The sequence below is a fragment of the Ambystoma mexicanum genome, chromosome 13 (genome assembly GCF_040938575.1).
Source record: "Ambystoma mexicanum isolate Mex_15411 chromosome 13, UKY_AmexF1_1, whole genome shotgun sequence".
NCBI classification, from domain to species: domain Eukaryota; kingdom Metazoa; phylum Chordata; class Amphibia; order Caudata; family Ambystomatidae; genus Ambystoma; species Ambystoma mexicanum.
The window spans coordinates 201,124,297-201,149,966 of record NC_090938.1 but is presented as its reverse complement, the minus strand read 5'-3'; the positions used below and the strand labels follow the sequence as shown (position 1 = coordinate 201,149,966).

Genomic DNA, 25,670 nt, shown 5'->3' with positions numbered 1-25,670 from the left:
TGAATGTGATGGATAGCTGCGGCTAAACCACGAGTATCAGAAAAAGAATAGCATACAAATGCCATTTAGAGTCGGAAAAACAGTAAAATTGCATCAGGCTAGAGATGGGGGGTCGGGGTTGGGGGGGTGGTGTTGGGGAGAGGGCACAATGTGAAATTTGTGAACAGGTGGTTGGCTAGGGGCCGTGTTTGCAGCACAAACATTTTCCTGTAGCCTTGATTTTCGGTCCGACAAACCTGGCTACCTGAGAAAACGAGATTGGGCAATGAAAGTGAATCACGCGGAAGGCTAGTACTTTAGGGGGTATGGGAGAGGGCTAAGGAGGCAAATGGGGGTTTGTGGGAGTGGGGGGACCTTTCTATTAGGAGAGGAGCACTTAGTGAGTGGGAGTCCAGGAGAATAGTTTTTTTTTTTGCTGTTTTTTTGCCGATAATCACAACTATCCGAATCTATCGATAATCATGGCTATATGTAGTACATTGGTATTATAGAGCCCGGACGCAGAGACAGAGAGCGCTGAATCAGAATTTAGGATGATGGGTTTATTCTTCAAGGCTGCGAGCAAAGCTCTCCTTGTTGTTTAAGCCCACAGTGGTGAACCCGAAGGCCCTTTAAGACGAGGTAACAGTATCGAAGATGGATATGGCACAGAAATGACTCTGACACCAATAATCAGATCAACTCAGGAAATTGGCAAACACATTAGCTGTTTTAATAACAATTATCTAAAACAGGGAGTACATCGGGCATCAACGGACGCCACCCAGCATTTTTTCTCAAAGCATTTAATAAAAACAATTGTTTTATAGCAAAATATTCATCATAGGTGATGTCATACTACGTGGCAAAATAAGGAAAACTGAACTGAGTTGTGGTAAGATTAATGAGAACATTTAAGTATACTTTCTATGGGGGACTGGAATGGGTTTGGATCTCGAAGGTCGGCTGGGTAGTTATGCCCACCCCTAGTGCAAGTCATCTTCCACGGCCTAAAAATACACAATGTTTCATTGGCTCTCAAAACTATAGGGCTCTTGGCTCCATCACCCTCTATGATAGGTTTGGCACGCTTGTACCTTTCTGGAATATTCCACTCACTAGTCTGGAATATTCCACTTGCTAGCAGCACGCAAGCTGGTACCCCAGGTGCCTGTGGGTCGGCCTGGCCATGCCTCCCCACCCAATTAGCCCCTCATCCATCATCACTCCTACTCTCTGCCATTCAGTTAGTCCTTTGAACTCAACCTTGCAAGCATTTCTGCGCCTGAGAATAGAAGGGAGTGTGAGCATGGCCTTATCTTCTGGTCTTGTGCAGCTCACCCCAAAGTCTATTGTCACCTTGACCATGTGACTGGAGACTGTATTTGTGCTCCTTTTTTTGTATTTAATACTATTAAATTAATTAAACCTGGCACTTCTAGTGTTTTTCCATCACACCTCAATAGAAGCCTGTCCCGTTTCTCACGCTCATTGTATCTTCTCGAATAGATAACCAGGTTCTTGGCGGCCCGAACTCTTGACAGTGGGCCAGCCATTCTCGTTCATGGGGTGCTAGTTTGCTAAAATGCGTTGTGGAACATCCAGATTCTACACACACTTATATATAATGGCGCCACCCCCTGCAGGCTGTTCACTATGTATAGCCAGCCTTATGATTTCTTAGTCTAATTGCGTTTCAGCATCTGTACAGTTATAAAAGGGTTTGCATTTTCTTCAGTGATTTCCCCCACGTGCAATCTTCATTTTGATCACGAAGTGTTGCTCCATTTTTCACTTCGCCATCAGATTCTATAAGGTCTATATACTTTCTTCTTCAGTATCTCTTCTTGGTGCATCATTTGTGCTTCTCATGACATCACCAAGCTCTTGCTTTCATCGTTTCACGCATTTTTGAACTTCCTTTAGAAGACTGTAATTTCTTCGTGGGTATACCATGTAAGGCTTTCTCAATGGATACCTTGTTCCGTGGTCACTTCACGGTATAGGTATCTTTATAGGCGTTGTGCCTGTTGCAATTTCCAGCTAACAACATATAGGCAAAATGGGGGTGGGACTTCCGGTAGAGGTACTTGGCTCCTTTTCTACAGTGGCCTACCCCGGACAAATTTGCGGGTTTAAAACAGATCAAATGTCCGATGTATGAATAGACTGTAATGTATATCCTGTGTTATTATGATATTAATATTGCAATCTGCTAGTTGGACTATTTTTAAGAGGAATTGTGGTGCTTAATCTTTTATATGATATGATGCCAGAGCCATGAATTGTTTACATTTAATATTTTTATATTGTCGTATTGTGTTGCTTTTATGGTTTTTACACCGAAATAAAGCTGTATTGACTGACGATATTATAGCTGCGTTTATGCGGGGAAAAGTCTAAAATAGCTCAGCTACAGTGAGGTCGGGCATGAGAAATCATTGGCCTTGGCCAGTGGCTTGGTAGCATTTTAAACAGCCGTTTAAAATACTACCAAGCCACTGGCCATGGGCAACAATCTTTCACCATGGCTACTGGCTACGGAGCGATGTAAAAACTACAGTGTGCACCGCCGAAGGCCTTGGCCAGTGGGCAGTTAGTGTTTTAAAAAATAAAGTGGCCATGGCCAATGGGCATGGCTAGTGGCCTGTTAGATTTACTTGCCAGTTAATGTTTTAAAATATGTAGTAGGCACGGCCGAAGGCCGCTATGGCCAGTGCCGCAGAAGAATATACAGTGGGCACGGCCGAAGGTCATGGCACTAAAAGAAACTATGGTGTAACACAACCCTTGAAATTCAAGGAAAAACTTTTGTTAAAGTGCAGTTTAGGTGACTAAACATAACACACAAAACCCTTGAAAATCAGCGCATTGGGAAACGCATGACCAGCTTAACTCCTTGTTCCCGTTGCAAAGTTCAAGAGCACATATATATTAAAAGAGAAGGGAATCACAATGCCATACAAAATGGCATTATGGGGGATATATGGTATTATGAGGCAGACCAACGGGAACGCGCCAGGTTAAACCGGTCCCAAGTTTTCCAATGCCCTGAATTTTAAGGCTTTTGTTGCATTATGTTTATTCACCTTAACTGCACTTTAAAGTTTTTTTCCTTGGAAAAAAAAATATATATATATTTGAATTTGAAATGGAATTGTAAAGACTATTATTTTTTATTAAGTGCATTTTGTTCATTAACCTTCCACACTACATATAACACATACATAAAAAGCAATAAAAGATAATTCATCTAAATGTCATACATTTCAGGAAAATTCAGGCATATTATATACAAAAGTAATCTTATAAAAACAGCATTTGACCCATTCATACCAGTAATCTAGTTTTCACAATATTCCAAATATGGAGCACCCCTGAGGTTACAACAAGCGATTCAGCTCTATATAACAGAGTCCAAAATTGGTATGGTTCAACATTTCTGAACTTGGCATATCCTTTATCATACAAACAGCGAAGCCTAGGACATTGTGTTAGGATATGTCTCGCGGTCCCTACCACTTCTCCGCACATTCTGCAGAGTCTCATCTCTCTAGGCATTCCTTCCCGGCACCAGTATAGCCCAATACTGGCAAAATATTGAACCTTAAATATAGGATAAAATGTATCAACCCAGGAGAGCGCATCTTATTAAGATAACTCCAAGGTGTCTCCCCAAACTGCCCTTGATGGGAGCATTGTACATAATCTGGGTCGTAGAGCCAACTGGTTTATGGATAATATTCGAAAGTTGATAGCAAGTTTTCTCCTTAATTTTAGCAAGGTGGAATTCGTCCTCAGACTTCGGCACTTCACTCACACCAATGTCCGAGAGATGTCTCAGGACTGTTTGTTCCGTCTCCCTAAACCAAATACTCCTGGAAACCCTTTGAGAGTGTCCCACTGTAAGGTTCAAGAGGCGTGGCTTGCGAGAGTCTTCACAAGTGATCTTTGTGCATAGCCTACACACAGCAAGCTTCCAAAGAGAGTTCAGGGACTGTAACCCAAGTCCTAGCCTAATTGCAAGGACTAGTACCAAGCTAGGTAGTCCCAGTAGTGAGCGTAATATTTTCACCTCCAGGCGCGTCAACCAGCCCACCGAGCTCTCCGGAAACACCTCCAATGTGTATATTAGACCTGGTGTAATTGAGTGCTTTTACACATTGATCTTGGCCTCAATAGATCTCCCTGGCCCCCAATCTGTTCAGTCCTCCTGAGGGTGAGCTATTTGATCCAAGCTTTGGAGGAAACCATCTCACCCACATGAGGCTGTTCCCTAGAGGCCCTAACAGTCATGCCAATGTACTTGTATTCCGATACCTGGCCCAGTAGCAGACTGTCCAAAGACTATTATTGAAAATTATTTTTACATAGTTCAACAGTACAATAAAATCCTGTAAATTACTTTTGGTGCCTTCATCAGACTTCTTATGGAATGAGCCTTGTTTTAAAGTTTCATCCCCATGGTGTTGTGCGTGAGTAGTAACTTAGCGCTTCTGTTGATAGGACTACTAAGATCAGACATGCCACGTTATGAAGATGCACATACATAAATGCAAAGGTCAAATCCATGCTGGCATTGGCACAGTTGTCCATCACAGCGCTTGCATGCAAATCCCTGAGATGCACGCACAGCTGATAAAAAGTCTAGAGATGGGATACCATGTTCATGCACTTGCCTCGATCTAATGCATCCCGGAATGGATTGTCAGCAAGTGAGCAGAGGAAAGCACAGGAGCAAATTGCTTGTCTTGGAAGCAAGACCACATAGAACAACAGAGGTTCAAATCCTGGATACACGCTTAGAAACCAAACTTGGGTATTAAGCGTGTTATAAAAAAAAAAAAAAAATCTCATTTATATTGTCCACGCTTAGCATACTTCTGAATTACTTCCTCAGACCTGCTAAATTCTGCCTCTCCATTAGTCCCTGGGTCCCTGATAAGCCTGTGAATCTTGGAGTTCCTTGGCCTGTGTTGCAGCCTTGTCCAGATGCCTGTCAACTGCCTACCTATGTGCTTGCCCTTTGCTGCTATCTGTGTGTGTGGGATTGTAGAATTGGAAATCTTACAATCCGGGTTTAACAGAGATCTTTTTCAGTTGTGGATATAAGGTGGCAGTTTAGCGCCACCTATAATCCGAAACGAATGCATTGGCGTACAGCTGGGGAAGATGATCTATAAGCAGGGGCACAATGCTTGTAGGTGGTGTTTGGTTATTTATCCACCTACTGACTGTTCGTGGCCATGGTAATCCCTAGGGCCATTCCCACCCACTTACTGACCCCCCCTGCCCAAAACCCACCTTCTTGGGGTTTCTTTTGAGCTAACTTTATCAAGCCTTAAAATCAAACGGTGTAATTGGTGTTGTAAGTGTGCTACTGGTGTAGTAAAAATGCTTTAACCAGGTCTGCCTTCAGCCATTTGATTTATATGCAGTATGTGTGTCCTCACCAAACTCCTGCTAAAAACAAGCAATGGCAAATCCAACAGTTATGGGTTGTGTATAGGTATTGGATGGGTATTTGCAAGGCACTGCTTTGATATGCACTGGTACGTGCACCATTAATTAGCAGTTATTACCATTATGGCAATGGCTGGCAAAACCCTTGTCTGTATCTACACTAAAGCCAAAACTGTAGGCATTGCCAGTGTGTTTACGTTTGCAGTGATGTTTCGCTGGTATACATTTGTTAATCAATATAAATATCTTTACTTCATCAATTAAGACCCATTTCTGCTAGAAAATTCCCAGAAATGGTAGTGTTTTTCATTCCCCACGCACTGTGCTTGGTAGATAAAGCACTTTTTCAGATGGTAGATGCCCACTGAAACTGTTATCACTGAAGAATATAACTTGCCCCATCAGGCATTGTGGCCCCAGCAAAGATGCTTAGGAGGCCAACCGCTGTGGCTTTCTGGAAAACAGGGCTAAGTGGTCCAAGACCAGGAGTTGGTAGGTCATCGGCCTCCAAGCCTAACCTGCACACAGGGTTTTGCTTTGGTGGATAAGGCGTATCTTGGACCACCCCTCCGTTCCCGCCCAACAAACAGGGCTGTTTTAGTCCTAGACGCGGAACACTTCTGAGCCAAAACTCCATCATTGCTCTGAAAAGACAGCAAGTGGCCTGAGATGAGGGGTGCATAGGTGACTAACCCATGTGATAGTACTGCAAACAGCATAGCTTGGCCCAAGGCAAGGAACGAGCCACTGAAGAACCTCTGGAGCAATGTGGCCAGATGAGAGGATGTCATCCCTGCAAACGGGGTACTGCGGCCCAAAGGGGAGCTGCATGGGGTACTGGTTCCCTATCCTAGTTTTCCTACTACTAGTGTTGCAGTGCTGGAGTCCACCTGGCGATCCAGGAATACTGCAGATACTTTGCCTTTCACTTTTGATGCTAGTCTTGATATCAATGTCTCCAGGCTTACCTCTTGAATCCTTTCCTCCAGGTCCTTTCAAAGGAATTCGGCCCAAAGCGAGTGGCGTTTCTTACAGATGTAGAAGGCATTTATGACCGTCCGCCCAACCTTCCAGGTAGGTAAAGGCATGTTACCCCTTAATCTCTTTTACTCAATGCACCCATATTACCCCTTCCACAGTTAAATCTCTGCCCCCTCTATTCATTCATCCACTTCTTCACCTTAACTTCGTGCCTTCCCGCTCACTTCTCACTTCTTTGCGGTTTGTGTGCAGCGTTCCTCTGCCATTGCAAGGTCTCCTCATTAGTCCTTCCTCTATCTCTTCACAGAAGTTGTCTATGGCTTTACCGCCTACTCGATGTATGCCATTCCCATCAGACTGTCCCACTTAATTGCACGTGGCCCTCTCTATGGTGCTACACCTGTACAAGACGAAGGAACCTATTTGCAATTTAAAAAAACACCTAATCGCTGGTCAAATCAGCCTATGTACTGCAATTTTATTATTTTTAAATGTGTGTGTGATTTCTGAGGATGTATTTTTGAATTTAAATGAATGCGATGTGATGTGCTTGAAATATATGGAACCCCAACACAACTTGATTCGAGGATTGCAGACTGCTTGCTTCTCCCCTTTTTCATTCAGAAACTGGGTTGGGGATGTTGCTGTGTACATTTCAAAAGAAATCCGTAAAACCTTGTAAGTGGTTTCAACCCGGCACTCCACCTAAGTCAATGCCTAGTATGAGATGCCCAATGGAAACCCTTATTTATATATTTTTATGTCTAAAGTTCTTTTATTTCTGGATGATGTACCCTTATATAACGCCCCTCTCTTTGAATCCCCCTTGCCTCACTGAGCCAAGAAGTAGGTGTGTTTTGCAAATTAAAAGATTTATTTGAAGAATTGAACAATAAATATATCACACTTTTATGAATAGGAATAATATCTAAATATCACACTTATTAACATTTGTACAATGATCAGCAATGGGTAATATTACAATAATCAACAATCTCTTTAATCAATTAGGAGTATTGGTGAGAAGAATAATGTAGCACGGAATACTTTGTATTGGTTCAAGGCAATGCAATGATAGGAAAGAATGCAACACAGAAATAAAACTTGATAGAAATTCAATCAAAGACAATATGATCACTCTTTATTCTGTTACTACTCACTCCCCCCAATATGCAATATGAAGATATGGAATGAGGGCACACAGGTTTCAGAAATAACAATCAATAATTTCAGTTTCAATCCCGATTTCCCCCAGCAAGCAGAGAGAAAGAGGGCTGATTTTAAACGGGTCAGTTGCTTTTAAAATGTGGTTTGAAGTGATGGAAAAAATGCTAAAAATGGTTTTAATTCGCCAAATAGGATTCAGAACTAGTGTGAGTTGCTTTGGATAGGTTCAGGGAAACACTAGTAATGATTGTTGAATGGTTGGCAGATGGAAAACGAAATTCAGAAGTTGAAAGCAAGAAATAGTGGTTTTTACATGTGGTGAAATTGAGCCGAAATCGCGGCAACTTTTCTGCGTGCGAGAAACGCAATTACGGAAAAACTATAAGGAATTGGGTCCGTTTGAAAGCTGAGGATGTTAGCTTCAAAATTACATTTAAATTCCGTTTCTATGGCGTACGGTTCTAAAGTTATAGAGGTTTTAGTGAAGGTCGATTTTTCTCAAAAGTCAAGATTTCAAAATGAAAGATGCGCTGTTGAAGATTTGGAACAAAGATTTCTTAACACTAGGGAGTCTATGGAGCCGCAAACTACACGGACAGCACAGCCACCTATCCAGAGGCGCCTCCGGATGGTTTCTATCTGCCTGAGATGATTGCCTTTCTCCAGGAAATATATATTAGCGCCAAGATGATTATCACTACAATTATCACAGGATTATGTGGATGAGAGAAAGATTTAAGGTAGACAAAAGAGATCCTATAATGCAGTTATGGATATGTTTGAATGGGTTGGATGAGATTACTTAAGCTAAGAGATGACTATGGACAGTTCTATGCTAAATACTCAATACTTTGGCTTTGTAATGGAATGGGCCCGTCAAAGATCTGGTCAAAGGTTTGGACTGGACTTCGCTCACCACTGGACAGGATTCAGGACACCTGGACTCTGCTCTCAGCAAGGCACTCTGGTCTGCACGGCCTCTGGGACTGGATCTGACGGGTTCTGGATTACAGCTCTGCTGGACTGCTCTGGATCTTATGTTCTAGCTAGGGTTCTTGGCCAGAAGCAGCAACACAGCTCAGCCAGGCTGTTGAATGGTGTAGGTTAGGCCCTGTGGAAGTTTAGGCGTTAAATCAGGTTGCAAGATTTTTAAAGGCCTGCTGAAAAGGATTCAGCTTTTGAGTTGGGCCTCTGCTTCAGGGTTCTGGAGTCTGGTTCTGGAGATGGGATCTTCCTGCAGAGCGCTTCGCTGGTAGATCAGTGATGAGTGAATGTGTGTCTCTGGGTCCTCAACAGTCCCTATTTATCCATTTTCCAAAGTGGATGGGGAGGCTGATTGTCTATGCCCAACCCTCTAAGAATCTGATAGGTCAGAGATTTCCTTCTCTCCTGATTTGAGAAGGGAACAGTGTGTCATGATATGTCATGTTTATGGCTTAGGGAGAAACCTCCCCTTTGTCTCTCTACAGTATATCTTATTTTTCATAAAAACATATTTACAATATGCACAACTTGTTAATAATACATAATTACCTGACATTTTGACTAAGGTACATGTCTGTCAAAATCTTCTCTTCCTACGAGTTTTGGTTCACAAATGACAATTTTTCGCGCTTTTGGGCGGCTACGCAGTGTCAGTTCTGTACCAATTTTTACACATGCATACACATAACATCCGGTCATATTCCTGGAAATGATCATGTTCCTAACATAATCACAATAGCTAGAATATGAACTTTTTTGTGGTTCAGTCTCTGAATGTCGCACAGATTCCAGATTAGTTTTAAACTGTGAGCACATTTTTCATTTTAATAACCTATAAATCCCATATTTTTACCAGTTCAGTACAATTTGCTATAAGTCTTTTTCTCAAACATACACTTTCTTCAATTTCAAATACACATTTGCAGTCTGGCCCGCCTCCAAGGCTTGGTTGAGTCAGAGAGTCACATGGGCTTGTCTTCCTGGGCAGTTGGTGTCAGTCACACCCGAATTAGCATTTTCATTCAGCACAAGGGAGTCCTTTGTCTTCACTTAGAGCAACATGCCAGAGTGCTCCTCCCGTTTCCTTTCACACTTGCCTGTCAGATACTCAGCAGAGCACAGGGGAAAAGATTCCTTTGTTTAGGGAGAAGGTGTGGAATGTGTTTGAAGCTCAGTGTGGGAAACCTCTTGGAGTTTAGCTGAATCAGGTTACCTTATGGTCAATTGTAACATTGTTCCTTGTGAAAAATTAGTTACTAATTTAAAATAAGCAAACATATCTTCAATTCCAGTCTTTTTCAACATGAAAATCAATGTGTGGCACCATATTGCATTTGATGGAGGTCCCTTCTTTGGCATATTTAGCTTTTGAGACACAAGTTTCACCTGTCAGATTTAGAGATCGCCAGCGTCTGACAGAGGCGAGTAACGGTATTGCACCCATTTTTGACATATTTCTTTCCAGCAAGCATCTTAAAGGTGGATTTTGTTCTGATAAAATATACTTCTGCTGACATTATATTTATGTGGATTCTTGAAGTAGAATGATGTTCAACACCCAACAAGGAGGTTTGGAACTTTTGGGTGGTTTGTGAGCCATGATTTTTGCAAATTTGACAACCAAGAAAAATGGATTTCCAAACAGCTCTATGTTTCTTTTGCAATGCATTGCTTTTCCAAGTAGTTCAGGCTGCTGTGTGGGAAGCCCAACGGTGTGTTTTGGCAGTGGTCTCCTGTGTTACCACTGACATAGGCAAAAGTGGATGGCAACCTATTTTTCAGATTTTTCCTGCGCACTTCTACGTGATTTTTAGCATGCATAATGCTTTCCAGCGGCCATTCTGATGTTCCTGATGCACACAATGCACAGGAATGTTGCAGGGCCTGGACTAGTGGTGTAAAAACATCCCACAACCTGCACTCATGTGATTCTCAGAACTCCTGGCCATGTCTGCATTAGTCATGGGTAACATTGGAGAGGGAGGTAAGGGCTGGTGCTCCCGCTGGGTTGGATAGGACAAGAGCCGCAAACAGTTGAATGGGGCACAGATGAGACGCCCTTGGTCATTACCTAGCGGTCCAATCTTGGTAAAATAATAAGAGCCAGGGTGGCAGTTGCACCTCTTAACATCCCATACCCGTACTCTGTACTGCCACCAAGATTCCTAATTTGCTTCTGCATGATAAGAGATCACACATGCATGTTCCGCTGCACTTTTTACGATGGGACTCCTCCATCTCATCTTCTCTGCGTATCATTTTGTAGCGTGCAGTCCATGGGTGTGTTGGTCTGTAGCTTGCATTGTACATGGGGGCTGCTATTAGAGCTGGTTTAGTTTCCAGGTAAGACCTTTGCCTTGAACCAGCAGACGTTTGCATTATAGACCTGCTTCCAACGACTATTTCAGCACAGCTGCATGTATCCCACTAACTGTTAATATGACCTTTTCTCTGCGACCCCTAAAGGGTATTCCAGTGTTAAAGGCACCCCCATTGTAACAATTTAAAGTATACCTATAACCCCTAACAATGTAAAGTACAACAAGGTTTCTGATGTGAAATTTGCGCTCTATAATTGCGCAAATTAAAATAAATTAGCTAATCCGCTGTGGGATCTTCTTGGGCAAATCAGTTTACCTACTTGGATACTGAGTCTCATGCCTGTAAAAACTTGCAACACTTTGGGATATGACATTTGACCAATATCCTCAATAATTAATCTAGCTGCCCATCTCATTGTTTTTTTATGTTCTAAAGTGGACCACAAGACCTGCTTCTCCACCCACAACCTCTGCTTTGGTTTCAGGGTGGTTTTTGGAAATACCAGTTTATAAATTGCCATGCAGGCCTATGAATTGCCCCACTGTGTTTGATGCAAAGTTTGTCTTCCAAAAGACAAAAAATGGTTTCAGTGTCCAGCCGCACCAACTGACTTCAGACTTATGTTTCCCTTTCAGGTGCAAATCTGCTGGACACCATCATGGTCAGCCCCACTGGACACTTGGAGCCTCCAGTGACCACATCCACCCTTGCCCACGATGTCACCGGTGGTGCGGACCTAAAGATACAGACTGCGGTCTCCATCGTCCTCCAGAGCTGTGGGGCCATCCAGGTCTTTGTCTGCAAGTTGGGCAGCCCTGGAGCGGAGAAGGCCTGTTTACAGGGGGACATAGGAGCGGGTGAGGGCACCAAATTTGTCCTAGCCGCACCCTGATGGGAAAAGGATAGGGGTTGTAGCATAACATGGCTTGACTCTTGCCTGATGGGAAGCTGGCTAGATGACAGTTCTCGAAGTTCTGCATCCCTCGTATTTGGCAGAGACACACAACTCTAACTTGGGACCTGTAGAATTGTATGACCAGTGCCAGGGCCATGATATTTTCCCCGGCATGGGCAAACATGAAAACTGTCCAACAAGTCAAAGAGCAAATACTGGCGAACGATCGCTGGGCAGACTCAATGCTACTATGTACTTTACTAAAATAATTGCGCTCTATAAAACATCATGATGTTGTCTGGATCTTCCTTCATCATCTCGAATTTGTGGTTTAAGTTTGAAGTTGTTTTGATTATTGGTTAAAGGACCTAAAGGGTACACTTTCCACAATCTGAATATGAAGGCACAAGTGAGTAGCCTGGTATCTTCAGTCTCGCATTAATTAAGCTAATGACCCAGGAACGCCCATTCAAATCCAGAGAGAACCGTGAAACACTTGCCAGGATTATGATGGGCTCCAGAATAGATTAATGTAGTAGCCTACTAGTTGGTCTACCGAAAGCCGAGATCAACTGTCTTTAGGTGGTGCAAAACAACGCTGTGAGAGTTATCATGGATCTCGATAAAAGGGACCAAATCTCTGAGGCTAGGAGAAGTCTTCATTGGTTGCCCATAAAAGATAGAATCTCCTTTCTTCTCATCGCCTGATACTGATTACTCATAGGAGTTTGAGAAGCACAGCCCCAGTTTACTTGAAGGAAGAATTGGCATTAAAAGCTTATATACATAACTTGAGATCAAACAACTCCGTACTACTAAAAACTCCTGCCTGTAGACTGTCGCAGGTCAAGAAGGGAGCTTTTTTTGCTTGCTGCAGCCCCGGCTGCATGGAACACAATTCATTGAGTCTTAGGACATTTCTACACCTGTCTTTAGAAAGAAACTAGACAATCCTGTTCAGTTAGAATGTTAATTTCCATCTATGCATTGGTCTATATATGCTGGTATTGGCTTTGTTTGGCCTCCTTTGGCCTGGCGGACGCTTTCTTCCTTCTGTTATGTGTGTGTGTTCGGCACCCTTAAGCCTCTGGGTCAGTGGTGTGCAATATAAATCGATAAAGTAAAGTAAGTTGATTAACCCATGCCAGCACTCAGACAGTTCTCAATGCGAGTCACTCACAGGCCCCCTTTATGATCTTAGCCACCTGTTGAAAAGAATGGACCTCACACTATATGAATTCTGTAATGGGAAACCAGCTGGCATTATAGCATTATAACCACTGATACAGTGGGCCTCATTATGAGTTGGCTGGTAAAAAAAGCAAATTACTGGCATGCCGGTGCAGCCGTGTCCAGAAATGGCTGCACCAGCATGCTGGTAAGACCCTCCAAAACCCTGATGGCGGCATCACCGATGCTGCAGACACTACCACCCTAGATGCCATAAGAAAAGGCATCGTAAATACCAGCATCGTAAATACCGGCACCGGAAGTGCCAGTACCGGAAACAACGTCATTGTGTCGGAACGGGAAATGTTTCGGTGGCCATCTTAAAAAATACAATCCATTGCAATCCTCTGCCTACAGCATCTAGACCGGAAAACTGTGCGGTGTGTCATCAAGCTGAGGACCATGGCTACCAGGAAAGGCACAGTGCAGCTGCTAAAGCCACGTTCCAGCAACGAGGAGCTGAACATGCTCGCGGACACACTGGTGGAGCACACAGATGTAGTTTTCTGCGCAGACCTGCACCGGGCGGCCCAAATCCGCAACGAAAACATATGGTACGAGGTGGCACAAAAGGTCTCTGCAGTGGGGACAACACCACGCACCGTACGTGACTGCAGGAAACACTGGGACGATCTGCGGCTGCGTGTCCGCAACATCCTATCTGCGAATCGCAGCCAGGTCCTGGCCACAGGTGGAGGAGCACCATACCCTATTAAGCTAGCACGATGGGAGGAGACATGCAGCACAGCCATGGATATGGAGTCCATCGAGGGTGTTGGCCATGCAGAGATGGGAGTTCCTTCATCGGCTGATGATCGTGAGTGACCCTTAGCGTAATAGAAAAGTCTCAACACACACCTAACATTCCAAGTACAATGGCATAGTCCAAATGGCAAGTAGATAAGAGCAAATACGTGGCCCATCACCTCCCTCAGCCCTTACAAAACTACAAAGTCCCTGCCATGAAAGCACCCAACAAACCCCACTGACATAAACCACAAGTCCCCAATTGCAAGCACATGCACCATCTGCATGCGCACACACACATGTACATTACCGTACAGATGCAGGCCTGACCACTGTGCCATCTCATTGCATGGTGCACACTTCATCACTACCGATTACACCCTTGACCCACCCACCCACCAGGATCATGCACGCAATGTAAACACCAATGCAACTATGCACATAGTGAAAGCTCATCTGACCCATATCTGAACAACACTTGGCACACAGCCCCTGAGGCATGGCTGCAACACGCAAGCCACAATACACCTGTAGGCCACCCAACAGACACCATGCACATCATGGCTGCACCAGAAGGATGAACAAACACTGCACCCCCCCGCCCCCAACTCCTGTAAGCACCATGGCCGCCCCTCCAACATGTTCACCAGAATGCACAGGACTCTACATGTACTAGCATCGATGTATGTAGGATGTACGTTGACCCATTACTGATGCCCTGCCTCTCTGTCCCTGATAGGCTGAGGATCAGACAGCGAGGGGGAACACACCACGACGTCCAGGAAAACAAATGCACGCCAGAGCCGAGGGGACGACGATGCCTTGAGGCCTTCTACATCAAGGGCTGGCCAGAAGCATCCGACCGCTACCAAGCCACAGCCCCCCAGCCAACAGGGCGCACAGGCTGGAGAACAAGCCGAGCAGCAACCACTGAAACCCAGAAAGGAGCCCCAGCAAACACACACTGCTGGCATCAAGGCACCCCTGCTAAAAGCCACCCCTGCCACAAAGGTCCCAAGCCAAAAAACAACACCTGGCCCACAGGAAACACCTCAGGTGGAAGAGGTGGGATTTCCAGTGGCCAGTGACGTGGAGGGGCCACAGTCAACGGCTACCAGTGATCTGGGTGAGGGAGCACAATCAGCGCAGCATAGCGTGGAGGAGGAAGTGGAGGAAGCAGACACTGCAGCCAATAGCATGCCTGAAGACATGCCAAACACCCCACCCATGCTGCCTACCCCGCAGTTCCCACCAGAACCTGGCTCAGGTGGAAACAACCCTGTGGATGACATGGCCGTAGTTGCGGGCAGGCCCGGAAACACACCACCTCCCGTGGAACCACCAGCTGCACAATCCATGAGAGACCTGGAGGGGCGGCTGACCCGCATGGAGGAGCGCCAGCAGGACATGCATGACATGGTCAGGCAGTATGTGGCGGAAGGTGAAGCCACATGCCGGACCATGCAGGAGAATTCCTGGACAGTCAGCCGTGCTTTGTACCATGTGGCCCGGCGCGTGTGTAAAGGAATGGCAGCCATGACACAGGCTGTCACCCAGTTGGTTGCCACCATGGCCCAACATCGTAATGCAGAGGCTGACCCACAACCCGCACCATCAACCAGCACAACCCCGGCGAGTTCACCCAGAGAAGCCCGGTGCAGAGTTCACTGCGCAGTATGCGCCACCCAGACCAGAAACCCCCTCCACCTAAAAGGGGGCGTCAGTAGCCTGACACACATGTACATGTCATGAGGGAGTCCAATAGAACTTGCAGGGGGGTGTGTGTGTGGGGGTGTTGGCGGGTGAGGGGTAGTTTGTTGTATATTAAAGGGTAGAGGTCCACGTTGCTTCATGTTCCATGTACATAGTTCTCATTTAATTAATACACCTGGTGTGCATAAGAAAAACACATGACTGGACATTGCTTTTTGAGTGTGTGTCAATTTATTTCTTAACAGTGCCCAGTGTCCCCCATTCACAGTGCCTTGTGTTACCCGGTCCATCAAAAGTATTGTGCAATCAAAGTTTGGCGTACAACACGTCCTTCATTCACATTGTGCCGTGGCCGATATGCAGTATCTTCACCATCATCCGCCTCATCTTCTGGTGGAATCAGGTCTGTGTCAGGGGGCAGGGGTACGTTGCGCCGGAAGCATATGTTGTGCAGCATGGCACATGCCAACACTATCTTGCCCACCTTCTCAGGCCTGTATATGAGTGCCCCACCCGACCTGCTGAGGCAGTGAAAACTGGCTTTCAACAGGCCAAAAGTCTGTTCAATCGTGAAATGAGTGCGTGCATGTGCACAGTTGTAGTCTCTTTTCTGCCTGTTGACTGGTTGCCTGATGGGGGTCAGGAGCCACGGCTTCAGGGGATACCCAGCATCACCTGCACAGGAGCAATGGAAAGTGTATTTGTGAACATTGTTGTCATTCCTTGTGTGCACTGCCTGTACAGTGTTCATGGTCACATGCCACCGATTCTTCATGGCTGTACTTGACATTTTCTTATAGTATTACCCAGGTAAGTGTACTTAGGGATGTTCCATGGTTGTGGGGTATGTATGCCGTTCACGTCTTAGGGACCTTTCCATCAGATACCGCACTCACACAAATGAGGTGAGAAGGTCCATGATGGGCTGACATCTGATGGGTGTGTTGCATAAGGAAAATGTACAATACAAGTGGAGTGCATCATGCCTCATTTGCCTGATGTGCTTCATGATACACAGTGGTTTGCTATTCATGCTTTCAACTACTTGATGTTACCATGTACTTGTCCATCAACGCCTTCCCCATATGACCATGGCACAATGGCATTGGTGGTATGGCCCGCCAGCGAAGGCTCACGTTTCTGTGAAGGGGCTGAGTGTGTACTGGCATGGTGGAGCTGAGGTACTATGGATGGGTCCTGCACCAGTCGCTCATATGTTAGTGGTGGTAGGTGATTGATGATTACAATAGTTTCCTTGCTTACACCATTGCATTTGGACGTGTCCCTTAAGGTGCCTGGGCCGGTATACTGGTCTGCGGTGTACCTGTGGGGTGGGTGCAGTGACAGAGATTTCCATGTGTGGCAGTTGGATTTGGCTCAGGCATGGCTGCAGGCCCCGTGATGTACTTTGCTGCGCTCGTGTATTTCATGCATTGTGCCTGCAGGGTGGTGGATCATGGTACCTGTGGTTCATGGCTGTTGGTGTTCCAGGTGCATGTGCTGGGGTGGGCGCTGTGTATGTTTTGATTACATTTATGCACATCTGTGTAGGCATGCCACATCTGCATCCATTGGCTGTGTCCAACATTCTGTTGATGTAATTGGGGTCACAGTTTTTGCCACCCAGGTCGCTGTGGACCCCTCCCCCAGAACAACACCCCTCATACCCTAGGCAGCAGACAGGTTGCCTATACTTGTGGTCCCCCCCAGGCAACACCCCTCATTGCCCCGTCGTTAGACTTACCCAGCAGCCAGGTACGTTGTGCAGCGCGTCGTGCCATATAGTGGGGAAGCGTGGAGTTGCGCAGCACCATGGTATCATGTGTGGATCCCGGGAATCTTGCACAGCAATGCATTATTATTTTGCTTGCATTGCACACCATCTGGACATTCAGGGAATGGTAGAGCTTTCTCCACGGCATGCGGACTACCAGCTCCACATGGGTGCAGTCGACGACCCCTGCATGGAATGCTATTTTGGATGCATTCTCCTCCTCCGCAGTCCGTGGTAAATATATGTGGTCCCTTCCATGTTTCCGGAGGACATCTAGCACCTGGTTGAGCACACAGAGAAACATGGTTGTGAGATGCCATGCAGCTGGCCCACTGTGTTCTGGTAGGTGCCTGTGGCAAAGAAGTGTAGCACAGACACTACCTTCAGCAACGGGGGGATGCATGTCCGGATGTTGATGAGGCTTACCAGGTCGTCATGGATGAGGTCCACTATTGTGCACATGGTGTGGATCTTTGCAGGGGTTAGGTAAAATGGACTGGCCCTTAGGTGAGGGATTGGTGGCTGCCTGCGGGGTATAACTGCCTGCACTGGTGGTATGTGCTGGCCCTGTCTAACCCTCCTTCTCCTCCGCTGCATTCCCTGGTTCAATGCCTGCTGGAGTAGTAGTAGTGCAGGCATGTCCTCCAGCCCCAGTATTGCAACTGCTAATGGTAGCATTTTGGGTTTGGAAGGGGTGTAGTGTGTGGGTGTGCTCCTTTTGTGCTGTGACAGACTCCATTGCCTCCACCTGTGCTGATTGTGTGCACCTGCCGCAGGTTGCAACACAGCAGATTGCTTTTAACGGCTGCCCCGTGATGCCGGTGTTGACGGCATCATGGCAACAGTTCTTACCGCATCTCGATGCTGGTAAGTGCATGTCCGTAAACCTCGTAATGTGCACTTCCTTGCGGCATGCCGGTGTTACTGGCACGGCTGCCATGTGCCCGCGATCATTCCGGGAAGGTGCTACCCGGTTACAACGGGTCCCTGCAGATGCCGGTAGCACCAGCATCGTGGGTTGTAATGCACCGGTCCGGTAGATGATGCCGGTATTCCCGTACCGGTATCATTATTACCGGACCGTCAACCTTGTAATGAGAAGAAAGGGGTGGGGGTTAGTTTCTGGCTATCTTGCTTTTGTGCTTCAAAGAAAAGATTCTTCCACGCTGTTTGCTGCAATATAATGTTGCTTTTATTTGTGAAAAGTGGTTAGTTATTCTTCAATTTATAGTACACATATAGTACATCTGGGGCTCTTGTATCCCCCTGTTGTCAGCCGACACGTGTTTCGACCCGTATGTCTTTATCAAGGCTGATAAGTATTCAAAACCATGTGCAGTGATAAGTTGTGACATTGTTGTGACATCAATTATTTGCATTGGTGTAAAGTGAGTGGTGTTCGGTGATAATGGCGCGTTAGGAAAAGATACATTTTATACATGACACAATATATTCAATACGTATAGCCAATGTTAAAGCAGAGGGAGAAAGAAGGAAGGAGAGAAAAGGTTTATTTAGCAAGAGGTTTGGTTGGTTCCAATTAAGTCATGTGTGGGGTTGTGGGCCTCTTACCTATTGGTTCAGGTGTGGTGCCCCCTGTGGGGTCCTGGTAGAAAGATGTAGGTCGCTTGTCCTGTGCTTACAGTGGCTCCGGTTGGGCCCTTTATAAAAAGGAGGGGGGTGGGGGGTTAGTTGTCATTGGTCAGTAGTACTGTGTGGTACAATTTATAGGGTGGGATGGTGCCTGAGGGTTGATGGGTGCATACCGATGGGGTGCATCATATCATGTGCCTTTTTTTGAAGCATTCCGTTCATTCTTGGAGTGGGCTCTAAGTGAGATTGAAAGGCGGTGGGAAGACTCATTATTTGGATGATTTCTTGTTTGTTAGGGAACAGGGGACGGACGTTTGCAGCACACTTCTCAACAATTTCGTACACTTGGTGGGTGAACTGGGGGTGCCTCTAGCGGGGGAAAAACTCAGGGCCCCTGCACAAGGTTGACGTACCTGGGCATCGAGATCAATACAGTCCTAGGGATTTGCTGCCCACCCCCCTCACCTCCCTCGATGAAAAGAAACTTGAATGTATTTCAGGCATCAACACAGCGCTAGCAGGCAGCAGGGTCACAGTGAGGGCTATCCAGTCTGTAGTAGGCCGGCTGAACTTTGTGGGTAGGATCACACTTGCAGGAAGGGTATTTGCCAGATGCCTCGCCTCCGCTACGGGGGGCTCACTGAAAGGGTGTCACAAGGTACGTTTAAGCTCAGGTTGAAGGGAGGATCTCCGGGTTTGGCTTGAATTTCTAAGGGATTTCAATGGGGTTTGCCTGTGACAGCCCCCCTGGGTCGCCTGCTCCCAAGTCCAGCTCTTTACCGACGCTGTAGGGCGGGGGAGGTTTGGGGTGATCCTAGGGAAGGAATGGTACAGGGAAGACTGGCCTAATGCTTGGATCAGGAAGGGATGGAGCAAGAACATCAATGTCTTGGAGGTGTTCCCAATAGTACTGGCTCTGCACTGGCTAACAAGCGCTTAGTGGTATGGTCCGATAACCTGGCAGTGGTATAAATGGTCAACACGCATTCGGATTAACTAGGGGGTCCTGGGAGTCCCTCTGCCAGACATTAGTCCTGGTTACAAGAGACTTACCCAGAGTCTTTAACTCACTATCTTTCACACAGAGGAAATATCCTAAACACATCGGCGCATTGCCCAGAAACCCTAAGCTTGCTACATCATATGGTGAGGGTGGGCCTAAGAATAAACACAGCCATAAAAGCGCACCACATCCCTGGGGTACATAACATTGCAGCTGATGCACTTTCTCGTTCGCAGATGGTGCGTTTTGGAAGGTCCACCCAGAGGCCCAGGCAACAATGACGCGTTAAGCAACCAGCCTTGGGATTTGGTGAGCTAGGAAAAGGCATGAGAGAGCTAGCATCACTGGCCTTGTTAGGGCGGACTAGAGACAGATAAAGCAAAAATGTCAGCACCTTCTTGCAGGCAACCAAGGACACGGGGGCAGATGACTGGGGCCTCAAAGTTCAGCGATTCTTGCTGCGGGCCAGGGACACAAAGAAAGCGAAGTCGTGGGTGGCAGCTCATCTCAGCGCTATTTCATTCCACAGCCAGCTGGCGGGGAGGGGGAACCCAACCAAGGGTTTTGTGGTGAGGGCGGCTCTGAAGGGGTGTGACAGGGGGACACTGCCTCGCAAGGACGGGAGGCGGCCCATCCACTTTGAGCTCCTGAAAAAGATCATGTCAGTATTAGAGTTTGTGTGTTACTCCTGGCACGAACACATTTTGTTCAAAGCTTGTTTCCCATTCGCTTTTATTCGGGGCACTGCGCATTGGCGAGTTGGTGGCCACGGCTAAGGTAGATCCGGACCAAAGGGCACTATTGAAGAAGGAAGTGGCCATAAGGAAGGGAGGTTATCTAAAACAGATCAGCAGGCAAAGGCGAAAGTGATGGTGTTGGGTAAGCTGGGCCTTTTGCCCAGTGGTGGCTATGTCCACATTCCTGGGGGTGAGGCTGGACGTGTCATCTTACCTCTTCTCACAAGAGGATGGCTCACCTCTCATGCAATTTCAATTCAGCAGAGTTTAAGCGGCAATGCTTGTCAGGGCCAGGTGTGACCCATCCTTGAATTCCGCACACTCATTTGGGATAGGTGTGGCCATGACAGCACAGGAGGAAGGTCTGGGGATGATTTGATAAAAAAGCATTGGGAGATGGGATTCAGACAAATTCAAACTGTACATCAGACCGGACGAAGGGCCGCCTGGGTCTGGGAGTGAGGGGGGGGGAATAGATTGGCGGGGGTCTTTGGGGTGTGAGTTTTGGAAAACAAGGGGCAGCGACTGGGGGGGTTCCATCAGCAAGCCGCTTGGTGGTAACTTGAGTTCATCTCTCCATGGATGGTACTTTAGTATGGGTCATTGGCCATTCGTTTTTGGCCAGAGCAGCAGAAAGAGCAAGGTAGGTGAGACGGGATGGCAACCTGGGTTTCTTTCAGACACAAATTCAGTGGATTGCAACGGGAAGATTACGTTGGGGCCAATTATGGGGGGCACTAGAGATGGCCTCCTGGCAACACAGCCCAACCGACATCTTAGTACTGCACATGGGGGGGGCAATTATCTACTCACAATGGGAAGAAGGGACCTAACGTCCGCAATGCGGGGGACTCTTGCACAGGTGGGGAGGGAGTTCACGGCACAGAGGTGTTTTGGTCCGAAATGATCACCAGACAGTAGTGGCGGGGAGCGTCTTTTCACGGGGCGATGGAGACGTCAAGGGGGAAGTTGAACTCCAAGATGGGGGTATTTCTAAAAAATAGCGGCATGGGCTGGATCAGACATCCATTGATCACGTTGAAGGCACTGGGTTACTTTGGAGGGGACAGGACCCACTTTTCAGATGTAGGCGTGGCACTGATGACCAAGGAATTGGGGGAAGCCTTGTCTGGTTTGGGGAGTGTATGAGGATCCACGGGGTTGAACAGGAGGGGGCAGTATAGCCGTAATAGTGAACCCCGGGGGGGGGGTGGGGAAGGGAAGGGAGAATGGAAACTTGGGGCGAAAGTGATGGGAAGTTGTGCGAGAACGAGAAGAATGTGGTTACAGGATGGTTTGGGGTTTGTAGGCGTGGCATTGATGACCAAGGAATTGAGGGAAGCCTTGTCAGGTTCGGGGTGTGTATGAGGGTCCACGGGGTGAGATGAGGGGGGCAGTATAGCCATAATAGTGAATGCGGGGGGGGGTGGAGAATGGAAACTTGGGGGAAAGTGAGGGGAAGTTGAGGGAGAACGAGAAGAATGTGGTTACAGGATGGTTTGGGTGAAGGAGGAATTTGGGAAATGGATAAGGAGGGTGGGGTAAGAAAGGAGTTGGGTAAAGAAAGAAGTGGGGGAAGGGGAAGTATCTAGGGGAAGGTGATGAGTGGGGGACCGAAAGGGTTCTGCGGGGGTAAAGGTTGACACGTCTGGGAGGAATTAGGTGGTTGGGGAAGAACTTTCTGGGGGGATGATGGCTAAGAACCGTAGGGGGGGGTGGGCAGGCAATTTGGGGAATAGATGGAACTGAATTTGGAAGCAAGGGGCAGCAGAAATGGAATAAAACGGAAGTTGGGCGGAAGTACTGGGGGAGGAAGAAGAGACTCGGAAATGAAGTGGGGGGTTAGACGGGGAAGGGGGATCAGGTAGGGGAGGGTAGAAGGAAAGGATTTGGAAGTAGAACGAAAGTAAGAGAACAACGAAGACAGGTAGAATGGGGAAGAAAGAACAGAAAATTAGAATGTTAGAAAGAACAATTGAATAGAAAATGGATTGAGAGAAGCTCATGAACAGTTTTAGAATTAGAATGTCAGAACAAGTGAATAGAAATAGAATGAAGGAAAGTACATGAATTGAAAATGATATAAAGAAATACGAAAATGAAAAGAAAAGTAAAACAAAGAAATGGCCATGGGTAGAGAGAGAAATGGTTATGGAGGGACGGGCCTACTCGGCAGGGTCCTCTGGACACTGACGGAAGGGGGGTGCTTAAGAAGTCACACCCAGTGTAGAATAATCCTGAGGTGTGGTGGAGAAACTGATCACCTGTAAGATACCTCCTGGCTTTATGCAATAAAGCTTGCTGTGACATTTGTGACTTCCACCTTTGAAAACTGGTCCTGCCTCTTTATTTCGGCGAACCCTTGGGATGTCTTGGCTGGGTGGGGGAGGGTTTGGAGGTTGAATGTGGTGAGAGATGCTACAACCAGGGGAGCTGCAGTTGTGGGATGTCCCCGCTATGGCAGGCGAAGCGCCAACCTCCGGGTGGCAAAAATGGCGGGCGCCACCCTTAGTGGGGACACCCACCCAGCTGACACTGACAGAAAGGAGGAAAAGAACAAAGGACTACGATTTGGCCTCAATCCACGGAAGGGGCGAGGGCGGAAGCACGTCACAAAGTGGCAGACGGAGGGAGGGGGATCAGGAACTAGGAGAGGTGGGGGCTATATAAGGCCTTTGACCTCCCTGGGGCGCCCTCCCAGCCTAGTGGAAATCCCACCCACCCACGCCACTGCAGTTATATGGTCATGTTACTGTCTTTATATGAATGTTGTTTTCTCTTCCAGACCCCCAGCGGAGTTACATGGTGATCACGAGAAAAAGCACTGACCGATCCCAAAGGGGACTGCGCAGCCAATAGCTTAGAAGTAACAGCGCCCAGGAGTACTAGACTCTGTGGAGGCCCTGGGAAAAGGGGAGGGGTTAGTAGGCTTGGAAGTCCTTCCAACTCCAAACGGGGGCGGGGGTGCGGGGGAGAATGGAAACTGGGGGGAAAGTGAGCGGAAGTTGTGGGAGAATGAGAAGAATGTGGTTACAGGGAACTATCTAGGGGAAGTTGAAGGGTGGGGGACTGAAAGGGCTCTTTGGGTGCGGGGGTAAAGGTTGCCAGGTCTGGGAGGAATTAGGCGGTTGAGGAAAAGCTTGCTGGGGGGATGATGGCTAAGAATCGGGGGGGGGGGTGGTGGGCAGGCAACTTGGGGAATAGATAGAACTGAATATGGAAGCAAGAGGCACCAGAAATGGAATAACACTCAAGTGGGGCGAAAGCACTGGGGGAGGAAGAAGAGACTCAGGAATGAAGGTGGGGTATGCGGGGAAGGAGGCCTGTGTAGGGGGGGTAGAAGGAAAGGATTTGGAAGTAGAATGAAAGTAAGAGAACAATGCAGATGGGTAGAATGGGGAAGAAAGAACTGAGAATTAAAATATTAGAATGTTAGAAAGAACAACTGAATAGAAAATGGATTGAGACAAGCTGATAAACACTAATTTTTAGAATTGGAATGTTAGAACAAGTGAATAAAAATAGAATGAAAGAAAAAGTACATTAATTGAAAATGAAATAAAGAATCAAAGAAAGGTAGAGACGGAAATGGTTATGGAGGGACGGGCCTACCCAGGAGGGTCCTCTGGACAATTACGGAAGGAGTGGCACGGTGCTTAGGCACGGTGCTTAAGAAGCCACCCCCAGCGTAGAATAATCCTGAGGTGTGGTGGAGAAACGGATCACCTGTAAAATAACTCCTGGCTTTATGCATTAAAGCTTGCTGTGGCACTTGTGACTTTCACCTTTGAAAACTGGTCCTGCCTCTTTATTTCGGGGATCCCTCGGGAGGTCTTGGCTGGGTGGGGGAGGGTTTGGAGGCTGAATGTGCTGAGAGATGCTACAACCAGGGGAGCCGCAGTTGTTGGATGTCCCCATGGAGGAGGGGGGCAGTTCGGGAATAGCGCATAGCAGAGGAGGGGACAGCAGACAGGCTCTGGATGGAGGGGGGACATCCCAAAGGCTCAGGATGGGGGGGGGGGGCAGTGGACCAGCTGAGAATGGGGCAGTGCGCCAGCCCAGTAGAGAGAGTGCGGAAGGTGGCAGCACGCAGACTCATGAGATGCGTGTTTTTTTGGTCCATTCTATATGTCCTTGTGTTACCGAGGGTGGCCATCTCCCCAGTCTAAAAATTAGGAATGTGGGTCTTATTAAATGTATTATGCGTCTTCTTATTGAACAGGTTGCAAATCGACGGGACAGCTCAGTCGACTAATGCGCTTGATGAAACGTTGGTAACCCCTTGTTCACATCGCAGCGTCTGTGAGTTACATAAAAAAAGAGTGTCGTTAAATTGGGTAATAGTAGCTCCAGCCAGTAAAGGCTGGCAGCAAGCCAGGCGAGCGGGACGTGTGTGATGTGGAGGGCGGGATCTAGAACTTAGGGGTAATAGTCTTCCTCTGTCGACCCCTCTGATTGGAGTCTCCCTCCTGCGAGCTGGATCGAGGCAGCAGCTGCGGTGCTCCAGGACCAGAGAGAGAGGAGAGAGCGCTGCACTTCGGGTGTGCACTCCCAATACAAGCAAGCGAGGCACTGGGCTATCCCACCTCCCCTTCCCCCATCGAAGGTACGCCGGGCAGCCTTTGGAAAGAACGCTCGGTGGTACAGGAACTCGGCAAGTCGATTTCTTCCCCTCTGAGGCTTCACCTGCTCGGTAATTAAAGAAAACTGTAAAAGACCGGGCAAATAACCAGGAGCGCTAATTCCGTCAAAGTTCAGAGCTTATTCGCCACTGCTTGTCCGGGGTGGGGTCCGGCGTAGCGCAAAACGATCGGTAAGATTTGGCCTTTAATTAATAATGTGATCGTTTTTTTTATTCGAGGTTTACACATGAAGACAAAACGTTTGACGATAACGTGCATTTTTTTCCCTTCAAAATAAACATACCTCCAATATTTGATATTTGAAAAGTTGGTTTTCCAACTGTAACAAATAAAAAAAATACCTGCATTATTATTATCATAAAATGTATAAAGCGCAAACTAAGGCCCAAGGGCGTCTAGGCGCTGATGACATGAAAGAGGTCTGTAATGAAAAGGTGAT

At 47.0% G+C, this 25,670-nt stretch overlaps 2 protein-coding genes across 4 annotated transcripts in view; both read left to right on the top strand.

The window, feature by feature from the left end:
- Positions 1 to 12,094, top strand: part of LOC138521085 (uncharacterized) — a 193,839-nt gene extending 181,745 nt beyond the window's left edge. For all 3 annotated transcript variants that reach the window (XM_069633641.1, XM_069633643.1, XM_069633642.1), the window contains 2 exons: positions 6,432 to 6,516; positions 11,532 to 12,094. In XM_069633641.1, the coding sequence (XP_069489742.1) occupies positions 6,432 to 6,516; positions 11,532 to 11,788 (342 nt within the window). In that variant the 3' untranslated portion in view covers positions 11,789 to 12,094. The remainder of the gene's footprint in view (positions 1 to 6,431; positions 6,517 to 11,531) is intronic.
- Positions 12,095 to 25,093: 12,999 nt separating this feature from the next.
- The window catches only part of IGFN1 (immunoglobulin like and fibronectin type III domain containing 1), a 299,446-nt gene continuing 298,869 nt past the window's right edge, over positions 25,094 to 25,670 (top strand). The window contains exon 1 of the mRNA XM_069633640.1: positions 25,094 to 25,401. The gene's annotated coding sequence lies outside the window, so the exon portion shown is untranslated. The remainder of the gene's footprint in view (positions 25,402 to 25,670) is intronic.